Source organism: Trachemys scripta, chromosome 6 (assembly GCF_013100865.1).
Source record: "Trachemys scripta elegans isolate TJP31775 chromosome 6, CAS_Tse_1.0, whole genome shotgun sequence".
NCBI lineage: Eukaryota > Metazoa > Chordata > Testudines > Emydidae > Trachemys > Trachemys scripta.
This window is the reverse complement of record NC_048303.1, coordinates 91,452,710-91,474,948: the sequence shown is the minus strand read 5'-3', so window position 1 is coordinate 91,474,948 and position 22,239 is coordinate 91,452,710. Positions and strand designations below refer to the sequence as shown.

General features: G+C 40.7%; 1 protein-coding gene across 1 annotated transcript in view; it reads right to left on the bottom strand.

Moving 5' to 3' along the window:
- Window positions 1-22,239, bottom strand: part of C6H9orf135 (chromosome 6 C9orf135 homolog) — a 49,168-nt gene that overhangs the window by 2,496 nt on the left and 24,433 nt on the right. Inside the window, exons 3-5 of the mRNA XM_034773036.1 lie at window positions 21,668-21,789; window positions 20,587-20,655; window positions 11,647-11,704 (exon numbers count right to left, since the gene is read on the bottom strand). Of these exons, the coding sequence (XP_034628927.1) occupies window positions 11,647-11,704; window positions 20,587-20,655; window positions 21,668-21,789 (249 nt within the window). The remainder of the gene's footprint in view (window positions 1-11,646; window positions 11,705-20,586; window positions 20,656-21,667; window positions 21,790-22,239) is intronic.

Here is a 22,239-nt window from a genome sequence, read left to right as displayed (position 1 = left end):
ATGAAACAGGACTGGACTTTAACAACAGCAGCAGCAACAACTCCAGCCCATCTCAACTAACTTCTTATTTTTCCCCAAAAGGCTAGTTATTACAATATTTAATATCATCTAAGAGACTGTCAGACAAGAGAGGTTTTACTTCTAAAAGTGTTCTCCAGCTAAAGGGGAAAAGGAAAAAAGGATGTTGTTAATATGAAAGCCTTATGTAATACTTTACATTTTCAAAGACTGTTTTCCCTTCTTGTTTTGTTTGATACAAGTTTTAAAGGATTTTTAATGATGTGTTTGCCATGGTATTAATCAGGCTGAGGTCTCTGAATACCAAAACCCAAACCTTGCTTAACACTGTTTAATGTTGGACAGTTACTGGACTATTTTTACACCTTTAACCCATATATTCCTCCTAAATTAATACAACAGAGATTATGGAATCCAGAGTAGTCATCCTGAATCTCAAACAGCATATAAAGACATTCAGCTGTCTGAGATATAGAATGGGTCTCCTTGAAATGAGGAAGAATCTCAAATAGAAACCCTTCCCCCTGTGTTGAAGAGGCACGGGTTCTATGGCTCCTAACTGAAGATGGGTGTTTATCTCCTGTCTGAGGAACCTGTCATGAGAGGGATCTCTGAAGAGGGACAGGGAGTGGGGTTTTAGTGCAGGAATGGGTCTTGGAGATTAATTCCTTTCTATCTGTCTGAAGTAACATGTTGCCATATTGGAAAGAAATGGAACAGGTGGCCACTGAAGGGGGTGGGACTGTATGGCTGCACCAAGACTGAGTTGTAGCTCTTGAAGGTCCCCTCAAAATGATTTCTTGGCATGGGATAGCTGGTGAGGGGGGGGGAAGAAATCGTATGGAGTGCATTCTGCCTGCAGTGGTGTAACTTCTGGTTTCCTGGGTGGTTCATAAGCTCATTGATGGAAAAAGGGCTGGGGAGCGAGTCACTCTCTATGACAGTGGCTTAGGTTACTTTCCTCCAAGAAAATCCCCAGCAAGCAGAGGGTAGCCTGAGAGTCTTTGAGAGAGTGTAATGATTTGTCTATTTTTTTGCTGAACGTAAGGTTACCCTTGAAGAGGTTTTCTACCATCGCTTGGACTTCAGTAGGAAACCCCAAGGACTGAAGCTAAGAAACCCACCTTATAACTACTGAAGTTTCCATAGAGCGGGAAATGGGGTCAGTTGCTTTGAAAGATGTTTAGAGGGACAATTAAGCTATCCACCATCCAGAATAGTCTGAAACTGTAGCCTGAGCTCCTGAGGAAGCTTGCTAGCAAATGGAGATGCCTTATTAAAATGAGTCATTTCGAAATCCAGAGCCTGGTAATTTGCCATCTGGAATTGTAGGCTGGCAAAAGAGAAGCTCTTCCTCTCAAGGAAGGTCCAGTTTTCTCCCTGTAACCAAGGCTACTGCAATCTGTTGTGCTTGGTACTGGCTTGAACTACTAGCAAAGTTGGGACAGGATGCGGAAAAACATTCTGACTCTTTAGATGAGATAAAAGTATCTCTTCTCAGTCTTTTTTGTGGTTGGAGCACAGTTAACTGCAGTGTGCCAAACAGCTGGGGCCAATTCTAATATGGCCCTATTGATGGGAAGTGCCACCTTACCAGGGCCCATAGTTTGGAGGATGCCCAGAAGCTTGTGAGTAGGGTCCTGAACTTCTTCCAGAGGGATCTGTAAAGCCTTCACAATCATCCTCAGGAGGTCCTGAAATTATTTAAAATCATCAGGTGGCAAAGGTGAAACCAGCATCACTGCTTTGGAGACAGGGAAGACTGAGCTGCAGGTGGATCAGGCAGTTCTAGCTGCTTGGAGTGTTCCTCCTCTTCACAGTGCTCCTGGGTGGGAAGGAGGGGGAGGGGTTGAGGCTTTTCCCGCTAAGAAGAGTTGTGTTCATATTCCTGCTCTGATCCTTTGGAGTCAGGAGGCCCAAAGTATCGGACCCAAGGTGCCAATAAATCCCAAATATAAGGTTGTATGGGTATACAACCCCATAGTGGAGGGCTTCACTGATCCCAGGCCTGCTAGTACATCTTGAGGCAGGGAGAGGGCACCAGTGCCAAATCTTGGGACCATTGAAGTGGTCAATGCATTGGCCTCAATCTCGCAGGAGGAATAAGAGTCCTTGGCATCTACAGGCAGAGCTTTCAGTCTTATGCCTTATGCCTCATGTCTTATGCCATGATTGGTAGATTGAATTGGTGAGTGGCACACTTTTGGTGCCCAGAGGTCAACACCCCAACTGATAGAAGGGACCAGGGAGTGGTGTACCAATGGTGTAAGTACCTCCCTGGAGATCACTGGAACAGAAAGTAGCAGTGACTCTGAGTTGATGTAAACCCTAGTTCCTCAAGAATAGCATAGCTGGGTCCAGCAGAAGAGTGAGGAGGGGCTCTATGTGTTGGTGGATTGGACAGTGCAGGAGGTAGCTGTTAGTACCGCTAAGTCCCTCTTCCTCATGTAGTGTGGAACCGCCAGTGCAGAGGGTGATCGAACCAGACCCATCCCTTACATAGGCAGTGGGTATCCCTGGCTCTCAGTATTGGCCCATGTTCATTGGGAGCTGCAGACCCATACTGGGGCATAGAATCTCATCTGAGTTAGAGGAGGCAAATATGTTAGAGGGTTTAAGTGCAGATTTCTACTGCTTCTTATGAGTGTTTCCTTTACCTTCTTCCCATCCACACCTGGTAGAGTTTTTAAATCTGCACTCTTACCATCCAGGACTGCAAAATGCCATGTCCAAAAGGATGCTAATGGCAGATCCTGATGATGTACAGAGGAGGTGGCAGAAACCCCAGGGTTGAGCTGTGGCCTTAGAGTTCCATCAGATGCTTCCTAACCCAGAATTCTCAAGACTGCACATGAATGCTGCATCTGAAGAAGTGAGGTTTTTTACTCACAAAAGCTTATGCCCAAATAAATCTGTTAGTCTTTAAGGTGCCACCAGACTCCTTGTTATGAATGGAATGAGACACTCCCGAAGGCAGCACAAACAGGAGGTTTAGGGATCACTGACTGGGAAGACCCTGGGAGCAAGCCAGGTGGGACGTAAAGCTGAGGCTTTGAGGCATAATATGTGGTCTGAAGAGTGGGGGTGGCCTGGAGGATACCTCCTACCCCCAACACTATTCTAACTAGCTACAATAAAATAATTTACCAAAAAAAAAAACAAAAAACTGAATAGAAGGCAGGAACACTAGGAAAGCTTTGGATGCTATTGAAGTTCCATCTCGGTCCATGAGCAGTAGAAAGGAACTAGAAAGGCAGTTGGTTCATGTCACCCCTTATGCCCTCAGTTTGGAGAACACGAAGGCACAGGAAAAGACCAATAGACACTGCTAGGGAAGAATCTTTTAGTCTCAGGCGTATGTGTAGCCATAGTGAATACCTATAGGGACAAGCACTCAAAGAACTAAAAAAACTCTTGTGTTTCAGAATTTACAATGTGTTAAAAAGCAGACCATGGTAATTATTTTTGTAACTGTTATTTTTTTATTAACATAAATAGCATCCATTCAAAGGAGTAATATCACTAACCATGTTTTCATTTCTTGGATTTGCTGCATAATGTATCAAGGCAATTGTTAGAAACAAAGCTCAAGGAAAAAAACAACAGCAATATTAATTCCTTCTATGAATTTGCCTTAGTCAAGGAGCACTATTTGGGATATTTATTTGCAGTCTAGTTTACTTGGACATCTAGTTTAATAAAACAGGGCACCATATCATTATCTACATCCCAAAGGGAAGCTTACGTCTGTAGGAACAGGCCAGGATTATATTTGACAGGGATATTGAGCACAAGATCCTACACTAATGAACCAATTTTTGTTCAGAATAGCTATTAATTTTACAGTAAGCCAAGGATGCTGAAAATTAGATGACCAGAGCTGCTGAACAAAACAAAGGGATTAAAAATGTTTTGTTTGATCACAGAATCAGAGTACTGAGCTTTATTAGAACTAGAAGGTTAGCTGGTATATGCATGGGCAGTTATTGCCTAAGGGCTTGAGAGAAGGTATAAAACAAGAAGTATAAAACTACAAGTCATAAAAAGAGACATCCTATTTGAGCTTCTCTCCTGCTGTATAAAATTACAAAACAGGCTTTCAAGAAGTCTTCATTATTTCATGTCTATCTTTGCTCTATGGAGAATTCATCCCTCATTGTTTCTTTGTTTTGAACAATACTGAAGAAGAGAGTTTAATTCCTTTGAATACTGTTAAACTAACAATCATATTTCTTGTTTGATGGATATTGCTATCCTGTATCTTTAAAAAAAATGTTTTGACTAAGCACCTATATATGGGTTTTTTAAGTATATTTCATAGGCTATGGTCTGTATCAAATTTTTGCTTAAACCTGTTTCTTTATAAATGTAGAAAACATAGCAAATGATACAAAGCAAATACATTAATTATATTTTTTTCTATAGGCGTTCATATTCAGAAAGCTTTTCTGCTCCCTTTAATCAACAAAAAGCTTTCATAAGGAGTGTAAATACTTGTCAAAGATCCTACCAAGTGCCCTGTTCCAGCTCCCCACCAAGACTGCTGTAATGGAAATCCAAGCCTGTGCTGCTCTGGATCCCTGGGGTGTTTCAAGCTCCTAGTGCCTCAGCAGGCTGCAGCACTGATTCCTCTCTAGACTTCTCTGGCACATTTCCTGGGCACTGACTCGCAGTCTGTTATCCTTTATAGGAAATGGGGCTTCTCAGCCCACTGCTTTGGACCCCAGGAGCAGCACTGAATGACCCCTGAGATATCCTGGTAACTCAAAACACCCCCTTTTCCCAAAATTCCACCCAAAGGAGTGAAGGTTCTGTTTTACAGTTTAATAACTCTCCCTCAAGGCATGAAGTACATGTGAAGCAGTCAATAAACATAGACTGTACAAAGTATAACACCTTTATGCACAGGTGCCAGCTTCCTCATTTCCCCAGGGGTGCTCGAGCCCTGCTCGGCCCCAGGTCCCCCATTCCACCCCTTCCAAGGCCCCACTCCTTCTCACACCCATTCTGTCCCCTCCTCCGAGTGCGCTCCACCCCCTCCTCCCCAGCGCCTCCTGCACAGCGCTGAACAGCTGATAGCAGCGGGCGGGAGGTCCAGGGAGGTGCTAATCGGCAGGGCCACCAGCAGGCGGGAGGCACTAGGGGGAAGGGAGAGGATCTGATCTGCGGGGCCGCCAGTGAGTGCTGAACACCCACTATTTTTTTTCCATGGGTGCTCCAGCCCTGGAGCACCAACAGAGTCGGCGCCTATGCTCTTTTATACTTAATTGTGTCATGCACGGGAGAGTATGGATCATACAAAACAATGTGAGTCCTTGGGAAACCAGCTGGATCAAGGCAGGCAAAGTTCCCACCAAATGCAAGTTGCTGCATACTAGCTGGTCTCTTCCTCATGATTCTGTGACATTGCTCACTCCTGCCCCACCCTTCCTCTTTCTGCCTCACTCCCCCCTATTCCTGTGTATTTCTTTATTTAAAACTCCTCCTGGTCACCTGGTCTCTTTTGTTCTACTCCTGGTAACTTTCCATTGCTCCTACCTTCCCGCCTCCTTTCTGGAGTCAGCTAAAACTGTTTTCTAAGGATGCAGCTCATCCACTGTCCCAGATGGTTGCACCTGAATCAGGTCTTTAAGTCCTAAGCACCTTCGTATTGTATCCATCTGGTGCATACATATAAGCACTCAAGACACATCAGATTTTCATAATACAATTTAACAATATCAATCAAAATTCATAAGTTGTATAGGTATAGCCCCACTATCACATACCATTCTACTGTAGGTTAATATATTCTTGGCAAATACAGTAATGCAAACTGTCATATTTAATGTAAGAAAAATGGCCAGTTAAGCATGACCAATATCCTAAGGGTGGTCTATCAAAACACTCAGTCAAATGACAATTGACTTTTGTGTGCAAACACTTTACAAAATAAGTTATGCCATTTAAAAAGAGTATATGGCCATGATTCTCATCCTCCCAAAGTCACTGGCACGCAAAGTAAGGCATCCAGACCATAACATGAACCCTCTTTTCCTTCCCCAAGTTAAGTACTGCATTAAACTTTCCATTTTTGGTGCACAAAACAGAAATTTTACCTTAATTTTTATTTATATCAGTATGTGATTTCTATCACTTCAAAGTGAAAAGTTTCTACATTTATTATAAAAAAATATGCCCCTTCTCTACCTACGCTATATTGATGACATCTTCATCATCTGGACCCATGGGAAGGAGACCCTGGAAGAATTCCACCATGCTTTCAACAACTTCCACCCCACCATCAACCTCAGCCTGGACCAATCTACACGGGAGGTCCACTTCCTGGACACCACCGTACAAATAAGCGATGGCCACATTAACACCACCCTATACCGAAAACCCACCGACCGCTACGCCTACCTTCATGCCTCCAGCTTCCACCCCGGTCACACCACACGATCCATCATCTACAGCCAAGCACTGAGGTACACTCGCATCTGCTCCAACCCCTCAGACAGAGACCAACACCTACAAGATCTTCACCAAGCATTCTCAAAACTACGATACCCACACAAGGAAATAAAGAAACAAATCAACAGAGCCAGACGTGTACCCAGAAGCCTCCTGCTACAAGACAGGCCCAGAAGAGAAACCAACAGAACTCCACTGGCCATCACCTACAGTCCTCAGCTTAAACCTCTCCAACGCATCATCAGTGATCTACAACCCATCCTGGACAATGATCCCTCACTTTCACAGACCTTGGGAGGCAGGCCAGTCCTCGCCCACAGACAACCTGCCAACCTTAAGCATATTCTCACCAGCAACCACGCATTGCACCATAACAACTCTAACTCAGGAACCAACCCATGCAACAAACCTCGATGCCAACTCTGCCCACATATCTACACCAGCAACACCATCACTGGACCTAACCAGATCAGCTACAACATCACCGGCTCATTCACCTGCACATCTACCAATGTTATATATGCCATCATATGCCAGCAATGCCCCTCTGCTATGTACATTGGCCAAACTGGACAGTCACTTCGCAAGAGGATAAATGGACACAAGTCAGATATCAGGAATGGCAATATACAAAAACCTGTAGGAGAACACTTCAACCTCCCTGGCCACACAATAGCAGATGTTAAGGTAGCCATCTTACAGCAAAAAAACTTCAGGACCAGACTCCAAAGAGAAACTGCTGAGCTCCAATTCATTTGCAAATTTGACACCATCAGATCAGGATTAAACAAAGACTGTGAATGGCTATCCAACTACAGAAACAGTTTCTCCTCCCTTGGTGTTCACACCTCAACTGCCAGCAGAGCACCTCACCCTCCCTGATTGAACTAACCTCGTTAACTCCACACTGATATATACCTGCCTCTGGAGATTTCCATTACTTGCATCTGAAGAAGTGAGGTTCTTACCCACGAAAGCTTATGCTCCCAGTACTTCTGTTAGTCTCAAAGGTGCCACAGGACCCTCTGTTGCTTTTTACAGATTCAGACTAACACGACTACCCCTCTGATACCTGTTGCAAAGTAGTTTCCAATGATGATAAAATGCAAACAAACTAAATTACTTGTCGATGGGCTTGCTCCTACTTTTCAATGGGTCAATGAGAGTTTTGCCATTCACTTCAGTAGGAACAGGTTCATTTATGTGTAATTTATTCTGTTTGGGTTTTTGTTCCCCTTCTGCCTTCCTCTGAAGCACCAGAGATAGCCACAGCTCTGGCTGGAATACCAGATGGGCTGGGCTGGTGCTTTAAGGTGGTACAGAGAATTCTCTCTTTCTCTGATGCTCTGTTGGTGAGTCTTGCTCACATTCTCATTGTCAAAGTGATTGTTATTTTTGGAGTCAGGGAGGAATTTTCCTCCAGATCAGATTAGCAGGGACCTTGGGGTTTTTCACATTTCTCTGCAGCCCGGGACATGGGTCGCTTGCTACGATCATCTGGGTCAGTCTCATGAAAACAATTGCCTGCAATTGCAGGAGCCTCCAGCATTGGTGCATCTCGGTCCCTTCTGTTCTCTGCCTATAGTGCACAATAGGTTTAGTCTCCTGAGGGTTATAAATACTTTAATCCAGGCTATTGGATTCAATGCAGGAATAAGTGGGTGAGGTTTGATGGCCTGAGGCATGCTGGAAGTCAGACTAGATGATCTGATGGTCTCTTCTGGCCTTAAATTCCATGCCTCCATGATTATGATTTATACTTATCCTTTTCCTATTGAACACATAGAATATTATAGAAATTGTTTTGTTGTGCATACTGTATATTTTTTCCTGACTGCCATTTTTCACCTTGTTTGGACATGATGTGCTAAGCAAAATATCATAGAATTTCAATAAAATTGTGCCTTAGAACAGGACAACGAAAAACGGAAGTCTTTCAGGATCTGATGCTAGGCCTGTGATAAAAAGAAACGTTTCCAGGTATTTATAGTAAGTTTTTGTTCAAAGCTGGGGAAGTTCTGCTATAAATAGTCTCTGTTTATACTAGTTTCTTTCCTATAAAATTTCTCACTGCTGCTATCGCTGGTTCAGCTGCAATATCATGTAGACAGAACTTCAGGCAACCGCTGGCATTTTAACCACTGGGTTGTCTGACCAGTTGAACATACTGACAGACCAGGATTGGGAGGTATAGAGGGTTTGCAAAATGTCTCAGTCAATGAGAGTTGCAGGGTGCTCAGTGCTTCTGAAAAACTCAGAAAATTATTTAGGTGCCTAAATATGGATTTAAAAGACCCTTTTTTTTTTGGTGCAAATCTGGGCCCTAAATAGCTGTGATTTGTATTTCATTCAATTATTGTAGTTGCTGTGATGCATTGCAAAGTCATGAAATGATGTGATATTGCATCATCTTCTGGTGACAGGATGCAGTAGGGGGAAGAGAATGGGGTTGAGAGGCAAGGAGGTGTCTAAAAGGTATTCAAGTGCAAAAGTAGGCCCCTAGCCCACTCAAGCACAAGTGAGTGAGTGAGTGTGAGTGTGTGGAGCTGCAGGGGAGGGTACCTCTCTGGTGCTACCCTCCCCCATTCCTATGAATAGCATCATTTATGAGATTACTAGATCAAGACAGAGAACCTGTATTGATGTAAAAACAACAAATAAGAAGAGAGGGCTTAGGGTCCTTCCTCAGAACATTTTTGAAACTCTTGATACAATTCCTTGCATTATAGAAGATTTTAAACTTGCCAGAGGAAAGTTGTGTTTTATTAAACTATCAACCAACATACACCAAAGCTACCAAATCCAGCACACCCCACCAAATACAACCAGAGCAATGTGACACTCTTGGTTCGCCCAGGCCAGTAAGTAGGTCAATTGACAGCTGCCTTGCAATTCTGAGGCCACATCTACACTACCTGCTGGATCGTAGTAGTAATCGATCTATCAGGGATCGCTTTATTGCGTCTCATCTAAACGCGATAAATCGATCCCCAAATCGACGCCCATACTCCACCTCAGCAGGAGGAGTAAGCGGAGTCGACGGGGGAGCCGCGGCAGTCGACTTGCTGCCGTGAGGATGGCCAGGTAAGTCGAACTAAGATACTTCGGCTTCAGCTACGCAAATAGCGTAGCTGAAGTTGCATATCTTAGATCGATTCCCCCCGAGTGTAGACCAGCCCTGAGTGCCTTAATGCAATGCTACACTTCTGTGTCTGACAGCTCTGACATCAACAGCCACCATACAAGCAGGCAGGTCACACCATAGCTTCCACCACACAGTTGCTCTTTGCAGCAGGACCTCAACAACCCTTCCATCCCCAAGTTCTCCCTACAAAATGTCTTTCTCTGCAGTGCTAAGCACCTCTTACTGTAGCACCCACAAAATCTTATTTCACTGCTCCTTTAAAGACAGTCCAGCAAAGCTTATTAACTAAACTTAGTTAACTTATTAACTTAATGCTCCACTTCAGTCAAAACACTGAGTTGGATAATGGTAAAAGTAAAACAAGTTTATTAAAAAAGGGACATAGGTTTAAGTGATACCAAGAAAAGGAATAAGAATAGAAATGGCTACGAACAACAGTAAAAATATTTTTCTAAGACTAAAACTCAACAAACGACTCTTTTGTTCAAAGAAGGTTTTCTCCCCACAGTCATTCTCCCAGCATGGCTGGCCCATTCTTTAGCCAGGACCCAACACACCGAGCTCAAAGCACTTCGTTTCTCTGACTCCTTCGGTGAAGAATAACGCGGCTCTCTCCCCTTCAGATTATGACAACAGTGTGTTAAGTGTAGAGAGTATGTCAGGTCTGGCAAGAGTTGCTGAAACAATGCTGAACTACCAATGGGCCTTTGTGTCCCAACAAGGTTATCACCCTCCTATCTCAATGAATACTCGGCTCAACTAATCAAGCTTCCTCCTTACACCTTGTCACCCAAGGGACCAGACAGGGCCATTTTGTTGCTCCTGGGATTTTTTTCCTCTAGGTTGAGGGGTCCTGAAATAGTATCTCTTCTTCCATCCCCTTGAAGCTTTCACTGAGATTCCCCTCTTTCCCTGGAGAGAAGGCAATGCTGTTAAGAGGACTCATCTTCATGTAAAAGAGGCTATTAAGGAACATCTCTTCTCTCCTTAGATGTTGTTCCACGTATTGGGGGGGGGGGAGACTAGAAGCCCCAGAAACTCCAAAGCCAGGTGTCAGGTCCTTTTGCTGCTCCTATTTTAGATTCCCATGGATGGCAAGTCCTCGATTCACCAGTCAGTGAGATGGCGCAATCAGCACTCCCTCATGTTCCCGCCTCATTTTAACTTCTACCTTTTATTCCTAGAAGTGGTCCCCTCTCGGTCAGTGCTGAGGTACGTTGCTAGGGCAGTGTCCGAGAGCTTATACATGCTGTACCTTTTATACAAACACCAGACTTCAGACTCCATGTCTGACAGGCAAGCATCTTTCCAAAACAATATATTCAGATTACAATAAAAATTTGTTTAAAAGTATGGAGAAGTCTGAGAGGATACAGTAATCACCTCTGTACTAAAAAAAACAAAAAAACAAACAAAAAAAAAAACACACTTTCCCAAAACCTTTGGTTTGCTCTCCAAAAAACTGTTATTCCTTTAAGTTTTTATTTTATTTTGATTATTACTTAATTCCAGTTTTATATTTGTTACAATACACACAACACAATTCTTTCACTCCTTGAATCAAGAGAACACTGATACTCATGCACGTGGTGGTGAAAAAAGAAGATACACAGAAATAAATTCTTTAAGCTTTTATCATGCTAAAGCATCATTAAGTTTAACCAAAGATGGAAAGAAAGTTATAAATATCTTATTTTCCACAAAACACTGAGCTTGTGTGGTAGATAACCAAGAAAGGACAGAAAATAGCTGTGGAGGGAAATCTTAAATAAACAGTTTGCTAGCAAGTTATGGGCAAATTAAGAACTGTGTCTCTGTAGTATATAAACTCAAAAATAAATTATAGCTGTTATAACTGTCTCACTTCATTACTGACTCCCACAGTTATACTGCTAATAGCTATATGCAAATATGAACAAATCAACATTTCAGCAGCCTCTTCTTTTCCCAAGGTTAATTAAATGCTCCAGATATGAAGCTACATGTAAAACATCACTGTAAAACAGGACTTTTCTGCTCCATATACTTACATATGGCGTATAATCATATGGAGGAACATAGTCTATACAGTATGTTGTATCCAGATACCTATGATGCACAAAACAAACAAGTAAGGTATATGATATCATAAATAACTTTTATTTAAGGAAAGTTTATTTTATAGATAATGAAAACATTAGGATAGCACTTTTTGGAAGTGCAGTTAACTGTTTAAAGTCTTGTCAAATCTGGTCACAACAGATTAGTCCAAAAAGACTGTCCTTCACTTCGTGAATAAGGTTGACTGAGCAAACATATACTGCAATTTACTTCCCTCTTTCTACTTGGAAAAAAGGAAATTTCAGGTCAGAATCCACAGGCAGACTATTTTTATATGAATTTAACTGAGAGCAGTCCTTATACTGAGCCATATAGTGCTACATTTTCAGACATGCGTGTGCAAAAATTCACCCCCTATTTGCATACACTAAATCTATATAAGCAGTACTGAGATGTGCACGCATAGAGTTAGAGCTTTGCATGCACACACTGATGTGTATGCACAGCCCTCCATTTGCACTTTTGAGTAAGACTTACACCAATAAGCTGGGCACATACATGTTTGAAAACATGGCCTGATATCTTCCTTTGTAAGATATTATAACTGTAATACAAAATCTTTGTCTATTATAGCTTTAGTTAAAAGGACATCCTTCATTTCATAAGAGATACGTAAGTTAGGAAACAGTAGAGAGGTTAACCATAGGTATCATTCACAAGGGCAAAGTGGAGCAATTCTACTACAACCTTCCAATCCAAAGTTTAAATCAGCATTTTTTCCTACAGTTGAGCTATGTTTATGTGCTGTAGCCTGTAGAATTATCAGTGTTGTTAGAATACCTCAGCTTTTTCCACCCACTATCTGTCTGTCAGGTGCAGTGCTAATGCACCCCAGACTTCGTTCCTGTCAGTTCAAAGGAAGGAGCACTCACCTTAAAGTACAATGGGGGAGAAATTATCAGCAGACTTATAGGTAGATAAGCAGCAGAAAATAAATAGGTTCAAGACATAGGACTTGTTCTGTAACATAGGAGATTCAGCTGCACAGAGTTTACCATTTAACTATTTAGGTACTATATCCAGCAAGGTGGAACCCTCCAGAGCATGCTCAGAGGAGTCGTACAATGAGGAGAGGGGGCTCTATAAACCATTCTTGTAAGGTCTCTGGTGGTATATGGAAAGTGGTTAGAGAGTGCTAGATCAGTGTAAAAAAGCTTTAGGATGTTTTCAGATTGCTGTCAATGCATTTGTCTAGGGCAGGAATTCTCAAACTGGGGGTCGCGACCCCTTGAGGGGTCACAAGGTTATTACATCGGGGTCGCGAGCACATGCATGAAACAGAGAATTGCTAAAATAAATATATAATTTAAATCTAGCATTTTAGAAAATTACACACACCTTTTCATTATAATGTAGTGTATTTACTTCAAAAAGTATTGTAAACATATAATGCAGCGATCCTTGGCTACAGGGATATATATTTGGTATTATCACCACCTAAATATTTGGTATTATCACCACCAACCTAAACAAAATATATATTTGGTATTATCACCACTTTAAGGAAATTGAACTCTGGGGATTGTAGTTTAGTGCACACAGGTTTGTTGTCTTGAGACTGAAAAGCTGGGACTGAGACAACATTAGAAGGCTTGATTGTTCAGCAGCTGAAGAGCTGCATTAGTCCACAGACAAATCAGAACACTGAGACTGGCGCGCGCGCGCACACACACACAAAGAAAAAAAGAAGCAATCTATAATTTAACAGTCAGACACACTGGTGGGGCAGCGCTGGGCCACCCCAAAATTTACCTTAGCCCCCCTGTAGCCACCTCTCCCTATGCAAAGGTCAAACGTTATGCAGGGAGTAAGGGTGGGATGGTATAGCATTACCATCCTTATTTCTGCACTACTGCTGACAGTGGCACTGCCTTCAGAGCTGGATCCCCACTCAGTAGTGCCACTCTCTGGCCACCCAGCTCTGAAGGCAGCGCCGCTGCCAGCAGCAGCACAGAAGTAAGATTGGCTATGGGCACTAAGTCTGCTGTGAAAAGTGATACTGACAAAGTGTCTTCACTTTTAAAATATTAAAAAATAACTTTTCTGCTTATACCAATCATTCGATAAAAATGTGTTTTAGTTTTAATTTAAAAACCGTGAGAAAAGGTAAATTCATTTTAAACAATAGGGTTATAAATTTAGCATTTAAAATAGCATTAAATATAAAAAATGTGTTTTTAATTTATAAGGGGTGGGGGTCACACTCAGGCTTGCTGTTTGAAAGGGGTTATTAGAGGGCTTTCACTTCACCCCCTGCCCCTGGTTCTTGTCACACAGACAGAAAGCAGAAAACCAGAAGTCTGAAGCGCAGGCAATGCAATGTTTATTGGGGTTAGTTCCAAGCAAGCATATCCATTGCTCTACACGCTGGCACAGCCTGTTTCCCAGTGTTCCGCTCCCTGCTCTGGTGCTGCAGAGCCTTGCCTGTGTCCCCATTCCCACTTCCTCCTTCTTAGCAGGCCCAAATATACCTGCAGTGCATGCCCTAGTCACACCCCTTCAACTTATGGTTATGATCCATTCTGGAGGGTCATGAGTCTGGGGTCTTCGTCCCACCTCTTTTGTATCCCATGGGAGGGGTAAGGAGTGAGGTTGTGTTCTGGCCAAGGCCAGGCCTTTCTTTGTCTTTTAGGGTGTCTTATGCCTCCTCCCCAACTCCCTTAACCCTCCTAACTGGTTGCTTGACCTTGGCTTGAGAGAGGAGCCAGGCAGCCTTCCAGTGTATGCTCATACATTACACTCCCACCATACCCTGAACACTTTAGCTCTATACCTTATCTTTTTTCATTGTACTAAAAGCTGTGGGAAATGTTAAAAAAAAAAAAAAAAAAACCACCACAGTGTCTTTGTTCATTGTTCTTCACACATATTAGTATAAGATATAAGAGTATCAAAAAGTCAAACCCAAAATTCTATCTCAGGCTGACAAACAAGCCTATATACTAGTAGGGTTGCCAATACAAAAAGTTTCAGAATCACTGGTCTAGGGGATCCCAATCAATAATTGAGGATTGAGGACTTGCCTCACAATTAGTCATCAGAGTCACCTAGGAATAGTAGCCCCGATCTTTGCTCTGTCCGTCACCTATTTGTGCAATTAAGAGCAGACAGCCAAGAGAGTGAAATAGAAGTTTAGTGCTGTCCAAATACTGTTGGTCAGTTTTTGGATGGCAGAGTGCAGGCTCTTATATCTTTTAATTTAAATGAAGCTCCTCCAACAGCTTGGAGGAAGAAAAGCATGTCAGCTTTAATAATTTGGTGGCGTTATGGCAATAGACCGAGAGGTCTCTAGAGGTAAAATGCCTGGAGACAGGTCAGGGACCTTGCCTTCTACATACAGTCCTAAACCAGAGTCAGGTACAGTTCAGTCTAGCTATTGCATGAGGCAACTAGACAGAGATAAAGAAAAGGAGAAAGGTCCAATTTAGTAGCTGAGCTACATCACTAAACTGTATCTATGGAAGACTGACTCATAATATTTAAATGCATGTTATCGGACAGGACAAAGGCAACGGGGAAAATGTTAGCCTTAAGTGATGTAGCGGAGAAGTCTTTAAATCTGGTGGGATGGAAAATTCATAATGAGTGATTTGTTCAGTCTGCAAATTGTGATTTTCTCTAACCGAGTTGGATTAATTGGCTTAGTGATAATTTTAGTTCAATCTTTAATAAACAGTGGCTTGTATTTCAGATTCCACAACAGGGTTCTTTGCTAAAAATGAGCAAGACCTGAGCTAAAATCTCCAAAAGTATAAGTGCTAAATTGCACTTGTACATGTTTAATTTTGATACACAACTACTGCAATTTATACATATTTGCATATTCAAATGTAAGAGCCCATTTTAGCATGAGCACTTTTGAAGATTTAGCACTGGATCATTTCTCTTCTTGATGGAAAATGGTCTTTTAAAATGATGCCTAAAAACTGGCAGGAAAATGTGATGGTCACGTGAAGTGGCCAAACAAATTACATTTAGCTCCTGACGTGCCCATCCCTGGCCTTCAATAACTATACATTTCAAAGATACAAGTCCAAAAAGACTATTTTTCCATTTTCTCCTACTTACTTGAAGGACACTTTGGGCACTATAAATAAAATAAAGACTGCAACAGCTGCTTTGATCATCCTCACTGAACATTACGTGTTGGTCTTAAAGTATACCCTCTCTGAAGATCCTACTCTAAGGCAATGACTAACTTTTTGAAATGGGTTCAAAGCTATCATCAAAAGCAGATGATCCAGTTAAAATGAACCTCTTAGAAAATGTAGCTTTTAAAAAGAAATCTGTACAGTAAATATCAAGTTTGTGGATTTGGCTAGCTTACCCACCATTATATATGCAACAAGGCTATCATTGCCTCAATTTTTTATTTCCTTTTCTTCTATTTAAAAATATATATATCCACAGCTGCGCAGCTACTTTTTTTGTTTTGCACTTAAAAGAAAATTGTGTCCATTTTGCTCAAACCAGCAATAGACAAGTTTGTTGAGAGAGAATCACTTCTCATCATGAATACACTGACATGTATTTGAATAACCCACAAGCAAGGCAAAGCAATGCAGGAAATTCAACAAGATGTAACTCACAAAGTTCCTGACTTATTTTTAATGGGGAGGTCTTATGGGTCTACAGAGGGGACATGGCCCTGCAACTATGTGAGTTTACAGAGATCGGCAATGAAATTCTGTGCATCTCCAGGCCTCATGTAGAGTACCAGGCCTCTGCACTATTCCCCATTCCCTCAATGTGAAATCTGGAAACACCGCTCCCTCAGATTTTTGCTATTTGTATTGCAGTAGCATGTAGGAGCTCATTCAGCTCATTCAGGTTCTTCTTTTTCAATGAACTGACACATAAGAAGAGGCCTTTGACTTCAACAAGGACTTCATTTCACCCTCTGTTTTAATCTAGTACAATAAATCAGGTAAAGTCTAATAATAGCTGGTACAGAGAAAAATATACTTGAAAGCAATACTAATCAGATTAAAAATCAAAATTTTCTGAAAAATAAATTCTCGGTTTATTAAGTTAATCCATTACTTTCTAATTTGTTTATAACATTTGCAAATGTTATGTATCTCACTATCCTAATCACTTGAATAATTTTTCCCCCTCAAATTGTTAGCTTCAACACCTCAGCTGATCTCAACTATCAGGACAGAATACAAACACAGAAGTGGGCTCCAAAGTACCCGGAAAGCAAACAATAAAAAGGTATATAGGCCAAATCAGTACCTGTCAACACTAGCCATCAATATATTGATGCATTGAGAAGAAAACAATATCATCCCTAGTGACTTGCCTACACAGTGAAGAAGGGTGACAGAATAGGACGTTGATCCATCTCATGAGAGCACCATCAATACGGAAAAGCAATCATCCAACAATACTTTCTCAGTCCTTTCAGACAAAAAGGAACACAGCCAGTCAAGTACCATTCGGGAACACTGCCGGGGTCTATATCAATCTGCGTCAATCAAATGTCATGGTCAATGGTACAAAACAGATGCCATGAGCAGATCATTAACAGAGATGATTTGGGTGCTGCTGTTCCATATTCAGGTTTCAAGACAGGTTAAAATGGGAACTGGGTATGTGAGGATTCCGAGTACTACAGCAGTGCTTTGCCACAGTCTTCTCAATAACCTTCCCCAAAATAGAAAGGTTAGAGAAAGGGCACTTAATGACAAGTTATCAACATCAATAGATGATTTCTTGACCAAGGACATAACGATTGCTTGTTTAAGAGATCCTGGCACATTGCACTCCCTAGGACGCACAGATTATCTCTACCACTAATGGATCAATGTCTACCCATTAGATTTAACCAGCTATACAGGGCATGTAACCAAATTATAGGTCAGAGCCTAAAGTTCTTCAAACACTTCAAAATCTTCAGTAAGCAAAATTGACTGAAACTCAATACAGAGGAGGTCTCGTCTGCACTTTGCACCCACCTCCCTGACACAGACTGCTTTCATGGTAGCAGCTCTATCTGGTCTACACGTACTTAGCTACGTGTACATACATCAAGCATTTGCACACCTATCTTGAGTATGGGCAACAGTAGATTGGAAATCTAAATTTAAATACTTAGCTCCTTTTTTTAAAAAATACCTTAAAATAATAAAGTTATTTATTATGAACCCTATCTGTAATCCAATTTTTTTGGATAGCTGAATACCAGCAAGAAAAATGTGATGTGACTGACACTGCACTTGTCTGAATAAGATCAAACTTTAAGAGCACAAAGAAACATAGAAAGACAGATCAATCACTGAATATTATAGTTAGTCATATAGAATGTAAGAGGTCACCTTTGACATTGTCTGGAAATTTTCCAAAATATTCTTTTTTACAAGCAAGTGGAATACTTCAAGTATTACTATAAAAGTATCATTTTTCCATAAGGGTTAATTTGATGTTGAAATGTATATTATGATTACATCTTTCCCACATAACATGAAGCACTCCTTTTCAGTCCATTGAGCAAACTCATTCTTATGCATTGTCTTTTAAGTTGGCATTTAATTTTAACAGCTACACAGTCGGTGAGAAGCAAAAAAAAAAAAAAATCTACATTCAAGAGAGCAGATTCTGAAACACTGTGGAATTAAAGTGTTTTTACCATAAGTAGCATTCTGTCTGTATGCATCTATCTGTATGGTAAATGAGAGACATCTTAAAGTTATAAAAAAATTACATGGAGGATTGGAATCTGATATAATTATAACCCAACTGTATCTCTATTTCCTTGATTACAGTTTGAGTATTTTAATGTTATAACATATGGAAACTCCTAAAACTACTAACCCTTTCTCCTCCCAGACAGCTCACCTTCTCCTGCATGGTCCTCGTGTCCACCCTAACAGATCTTGTAATAAAATGCTTTGGCCCTATGGATATGATGAACTGCTCCACTGCCTTTACTCTTGGGATCACTTGCCTTGTTCGTTTGGGTTTCAAAATCTCTATCCTATGCTTACATCAAACCTCTCATTTATAATACTCAGACTTATATTGCCAGGCATCCAGTTTCCCCAGTACTTAACCATGAGGCAGCAGAGGCTGATTTCACATTTTACTTTTAATTTAACATGGTTAAATCAAGAATAACTTCCGATTATATCTTTTAAACAAAACTTAAGAGTTAAAGAAAATTCCATGTTTGATAACCATGATGTCTTTTCCAAATCAGAAGCTATCCCAGGTAAAATCTTCATTAATCTGTAGTTACATCACTGTATCACGCATTTCAGCATGAAAACCCTTAAGGAATTTTTTAAAATCACAAACCGACATTCTAAGCTGAAGTTCTCCTTTACAATAAACACCCCAAAGTATGGTATGCAAATAGACAACAACTTCAACTCTCTCTTTCTGTATCTCCATCAGATTTTAATCCTTACTCCTCATTTTATATTTGGAGCAGACACTATACTTGTACAGCTTGTACTTGTGAAGTATTGAAAAAGTGAACCACAGAGCATTGGTTTTATAACTGGTTTCATAAGCACATGACTCCAATCCTAAGCCTGATGCTTTATTACCACATTAAGCTTTGCACTTTCTATGTAAGTGTCATAAATGCCATGTCCTTAGCCTAAATGAATACTTTGGCTCAGTTTGCAATAAGGATGATAACCTAGAACATGGGGGCAAAGGCACAATGGCTAATGATCATGAGTGTATAGAAATGGAAATTACCACATTCAAGGCAGAAGCTAAATTCACAGAGTTTAATGCAGTCAAATTGTGGGTCAGAGGGTATGGGGAGCAGATAATCCCCCTCCCAGAATACTGAAAGAACTGGTACATGAAATTGCACGTCCGATGGCAAGGATTTTTAATAAATATATCAAATCAGAAGTAGTACTGTATGACTGGAGAATAATAAACATAACACCTATATTTAAGAAAGGGAAAAAATGCAATCCGAGCAACTACAGACCAGTTAGTCTGACCACAATATGCAAGGACAAATTTTGAAGGAAAGAATAATTAAAGATATGGAGGTAAATGAAAAATGGGATAAGATGCAACCAACAGTCTGCCTAACCCTATATGATTCAGAGTAAGGTATTGATATTTTGTGATTACTTAAATTAATCTTTGTAATGGATGCATAAAATTGCATCAGAGATTCTGGTTATTCTCATGGCACTACAGAAGCAGAATTACAATTGTTTAGATGACCCTAACTGTTCATCTGCATACAAGGGGTCATATTGGGATGGCACAGACCAGCAAAGTGAGATGACACATTTTCCCCTGCAGGCTACATTTTGTACTCTAGGCCCAAATCATAAAAGGTAATTAGGTGCCTAGTTCCCATTGACATTTTTAACATTGAAAAATGACATTTTTTCCTCCAACCTCATTTTCAGAAACAGTTGAATTGTTTTGGCTGAAATTAAAAAAAATCATTCTGAAGCAGACACCGAGCATAAAAACATTCATCTCACATTATTAACGTTTGGCAAACATTTGGGTAACAGAAAACAGGGTCTTATAATAGAAAGCGTCAGGCAACCTTAATAATAGGCAGTACTATAGCCCTGTGTATTGTATGCATTGCTCTTTTTTCTTAGATTAAAATTAGTGTAATTATTTTATCAATATACTATTACTACCATAAATAAGGTTACTTGAGTCACTAGCTATGCTGGGAGTGAAAACCATACATATTATGTCTGAACTAAATACAATAATTCAAGAAGTAATTCTCAATTAGCTAATGTAAAAACAATGTTTTAGGGATCTTTCCAGACCCAGACACTCGACACTCTACAAGCCACAGAGAACAAATATAATTTATCCCTAAACAGCACATCACTATTGGCTGTTTTTTGGAGAGGATTACTAACATTTGAAAGTGATCTGAAGGGTGTCTTGGCAATACAGCTCCAACTCCTGTTTTGGGCATCCCAGTCTCCCTGCAAAAGAAAAAATGATTTTCAGAAAATTAGCATAATCATAAGTAGTTCAATTTTTCAAACTTATTCTATGCAACCTGGTAGAAGCAAGGTTTGAATGGTCAACACTTAAAAAGAACCATCTCAGAGCTGTGAAAAACATTTGCATAGGTCATTAAACTGGCAAATAGCACATTTTTCCCAGATTCACGGGGGAAAAAACTAGCTTTGCACTAATTTTTTTATATATATTTTTCACCTATGATTAAATGCAATTCCTTTTGCAATAGCAGAAGCTGGTGCAAATGTTAGCATAGAAATTATAGCTTGTATGTATGTTTGCCACTGCCATCTATGGGCTAGAATGTATACAGCCATCTCAAGTATTTATTAGATTGTAAGGGTCCTACTTTGTTAGCTGGAAAAGGACACATGACAGTTGGAGTCCACTTCTGGAACCCAACCTCAAAAGAGGGGATCCACAGCATGGAGAAGTTTCAACTCAAAAGTTAATAAAACTTTAATTCTGGAGTAGATTTCCTGAGGTTTGGTGGGAGGATGTGTAACCCACACACCTTCTGTATGTAGTATTCTGTCCCATCTAGTGGCACTGAGACCACTTAGAGAGAGATTAATGAGTCTGCTTTACAGCCTTAGCTAAGGGCCACGTGGCTTTTAGCTCATGCAGTAGAAACTCATAGTTAGCTCCAGAGGCCCCAGGTTCAAGCCCGCCCACCTGCCAACGACTGGGGTCTGTCGGTGTTACAGATGGAGTACATTCCTTCAGGCTCCATCCCACTCTCCTCTTATCCATGGATTGCCAGTCCCACAAAGGACCCTCTACATGATCCTAGGACAGGGGTCTGGTGCTGGCATGGGGAAGGGAAGACCTGGACATGGAGATTTCCCTTGGCATGTGGATGTGGGGGACAGGGTGGAAATGGTCTTATGTTATCATTCTCTGTAGTGAAATTCCTATATGAATGGTCCAATACAAAAATTCTATAGTGTACAAGATAAATATTAATTATACCTGTCAATAACACCATCTTCAAAATTATCTTCATTCAGCATGGACTTACGAATCTCTATTTCCCTATATCCTTTATTTGTATACGGTTGAGACAAATGATCCTGGTATGTGGTGATCCATGTCTGGAAAATAGCATAAAAGGACAAATACTGGGAAAGGGGAAAAAACAGTTTTCAGTATATTGGCTATTTTCAGTCTGAGATACTGTACAATTGTTTGTTGCTTGTTAATTAATTATTATGATGGATGCTATACATCATAGCCCTATTTTGCTTTGCAAGTGTTGCACAATGTTTAGCTCTGGCTAGGAGGTCTAAAAATAGTGCTCTATACATAGGCAATAGCTAGGTTTAACCTCCTGGCAGATCTCTTGCTGTAGGAAAAGTGCTATCTGTAAACTGTAAAAAGTGCCAATGGTGTAAACTCTCATATTCATAAGATGCAAGTATAATTTAACTCTGTTCAGAGCAAGGTCACAGAGCTTATAGTAGTGCTGGAAAAGGGCTGTACATTTTATTATTGAAATGCATCCTTTGTACAAGTATTCAAGAATATTCAAGACATAAATCCTC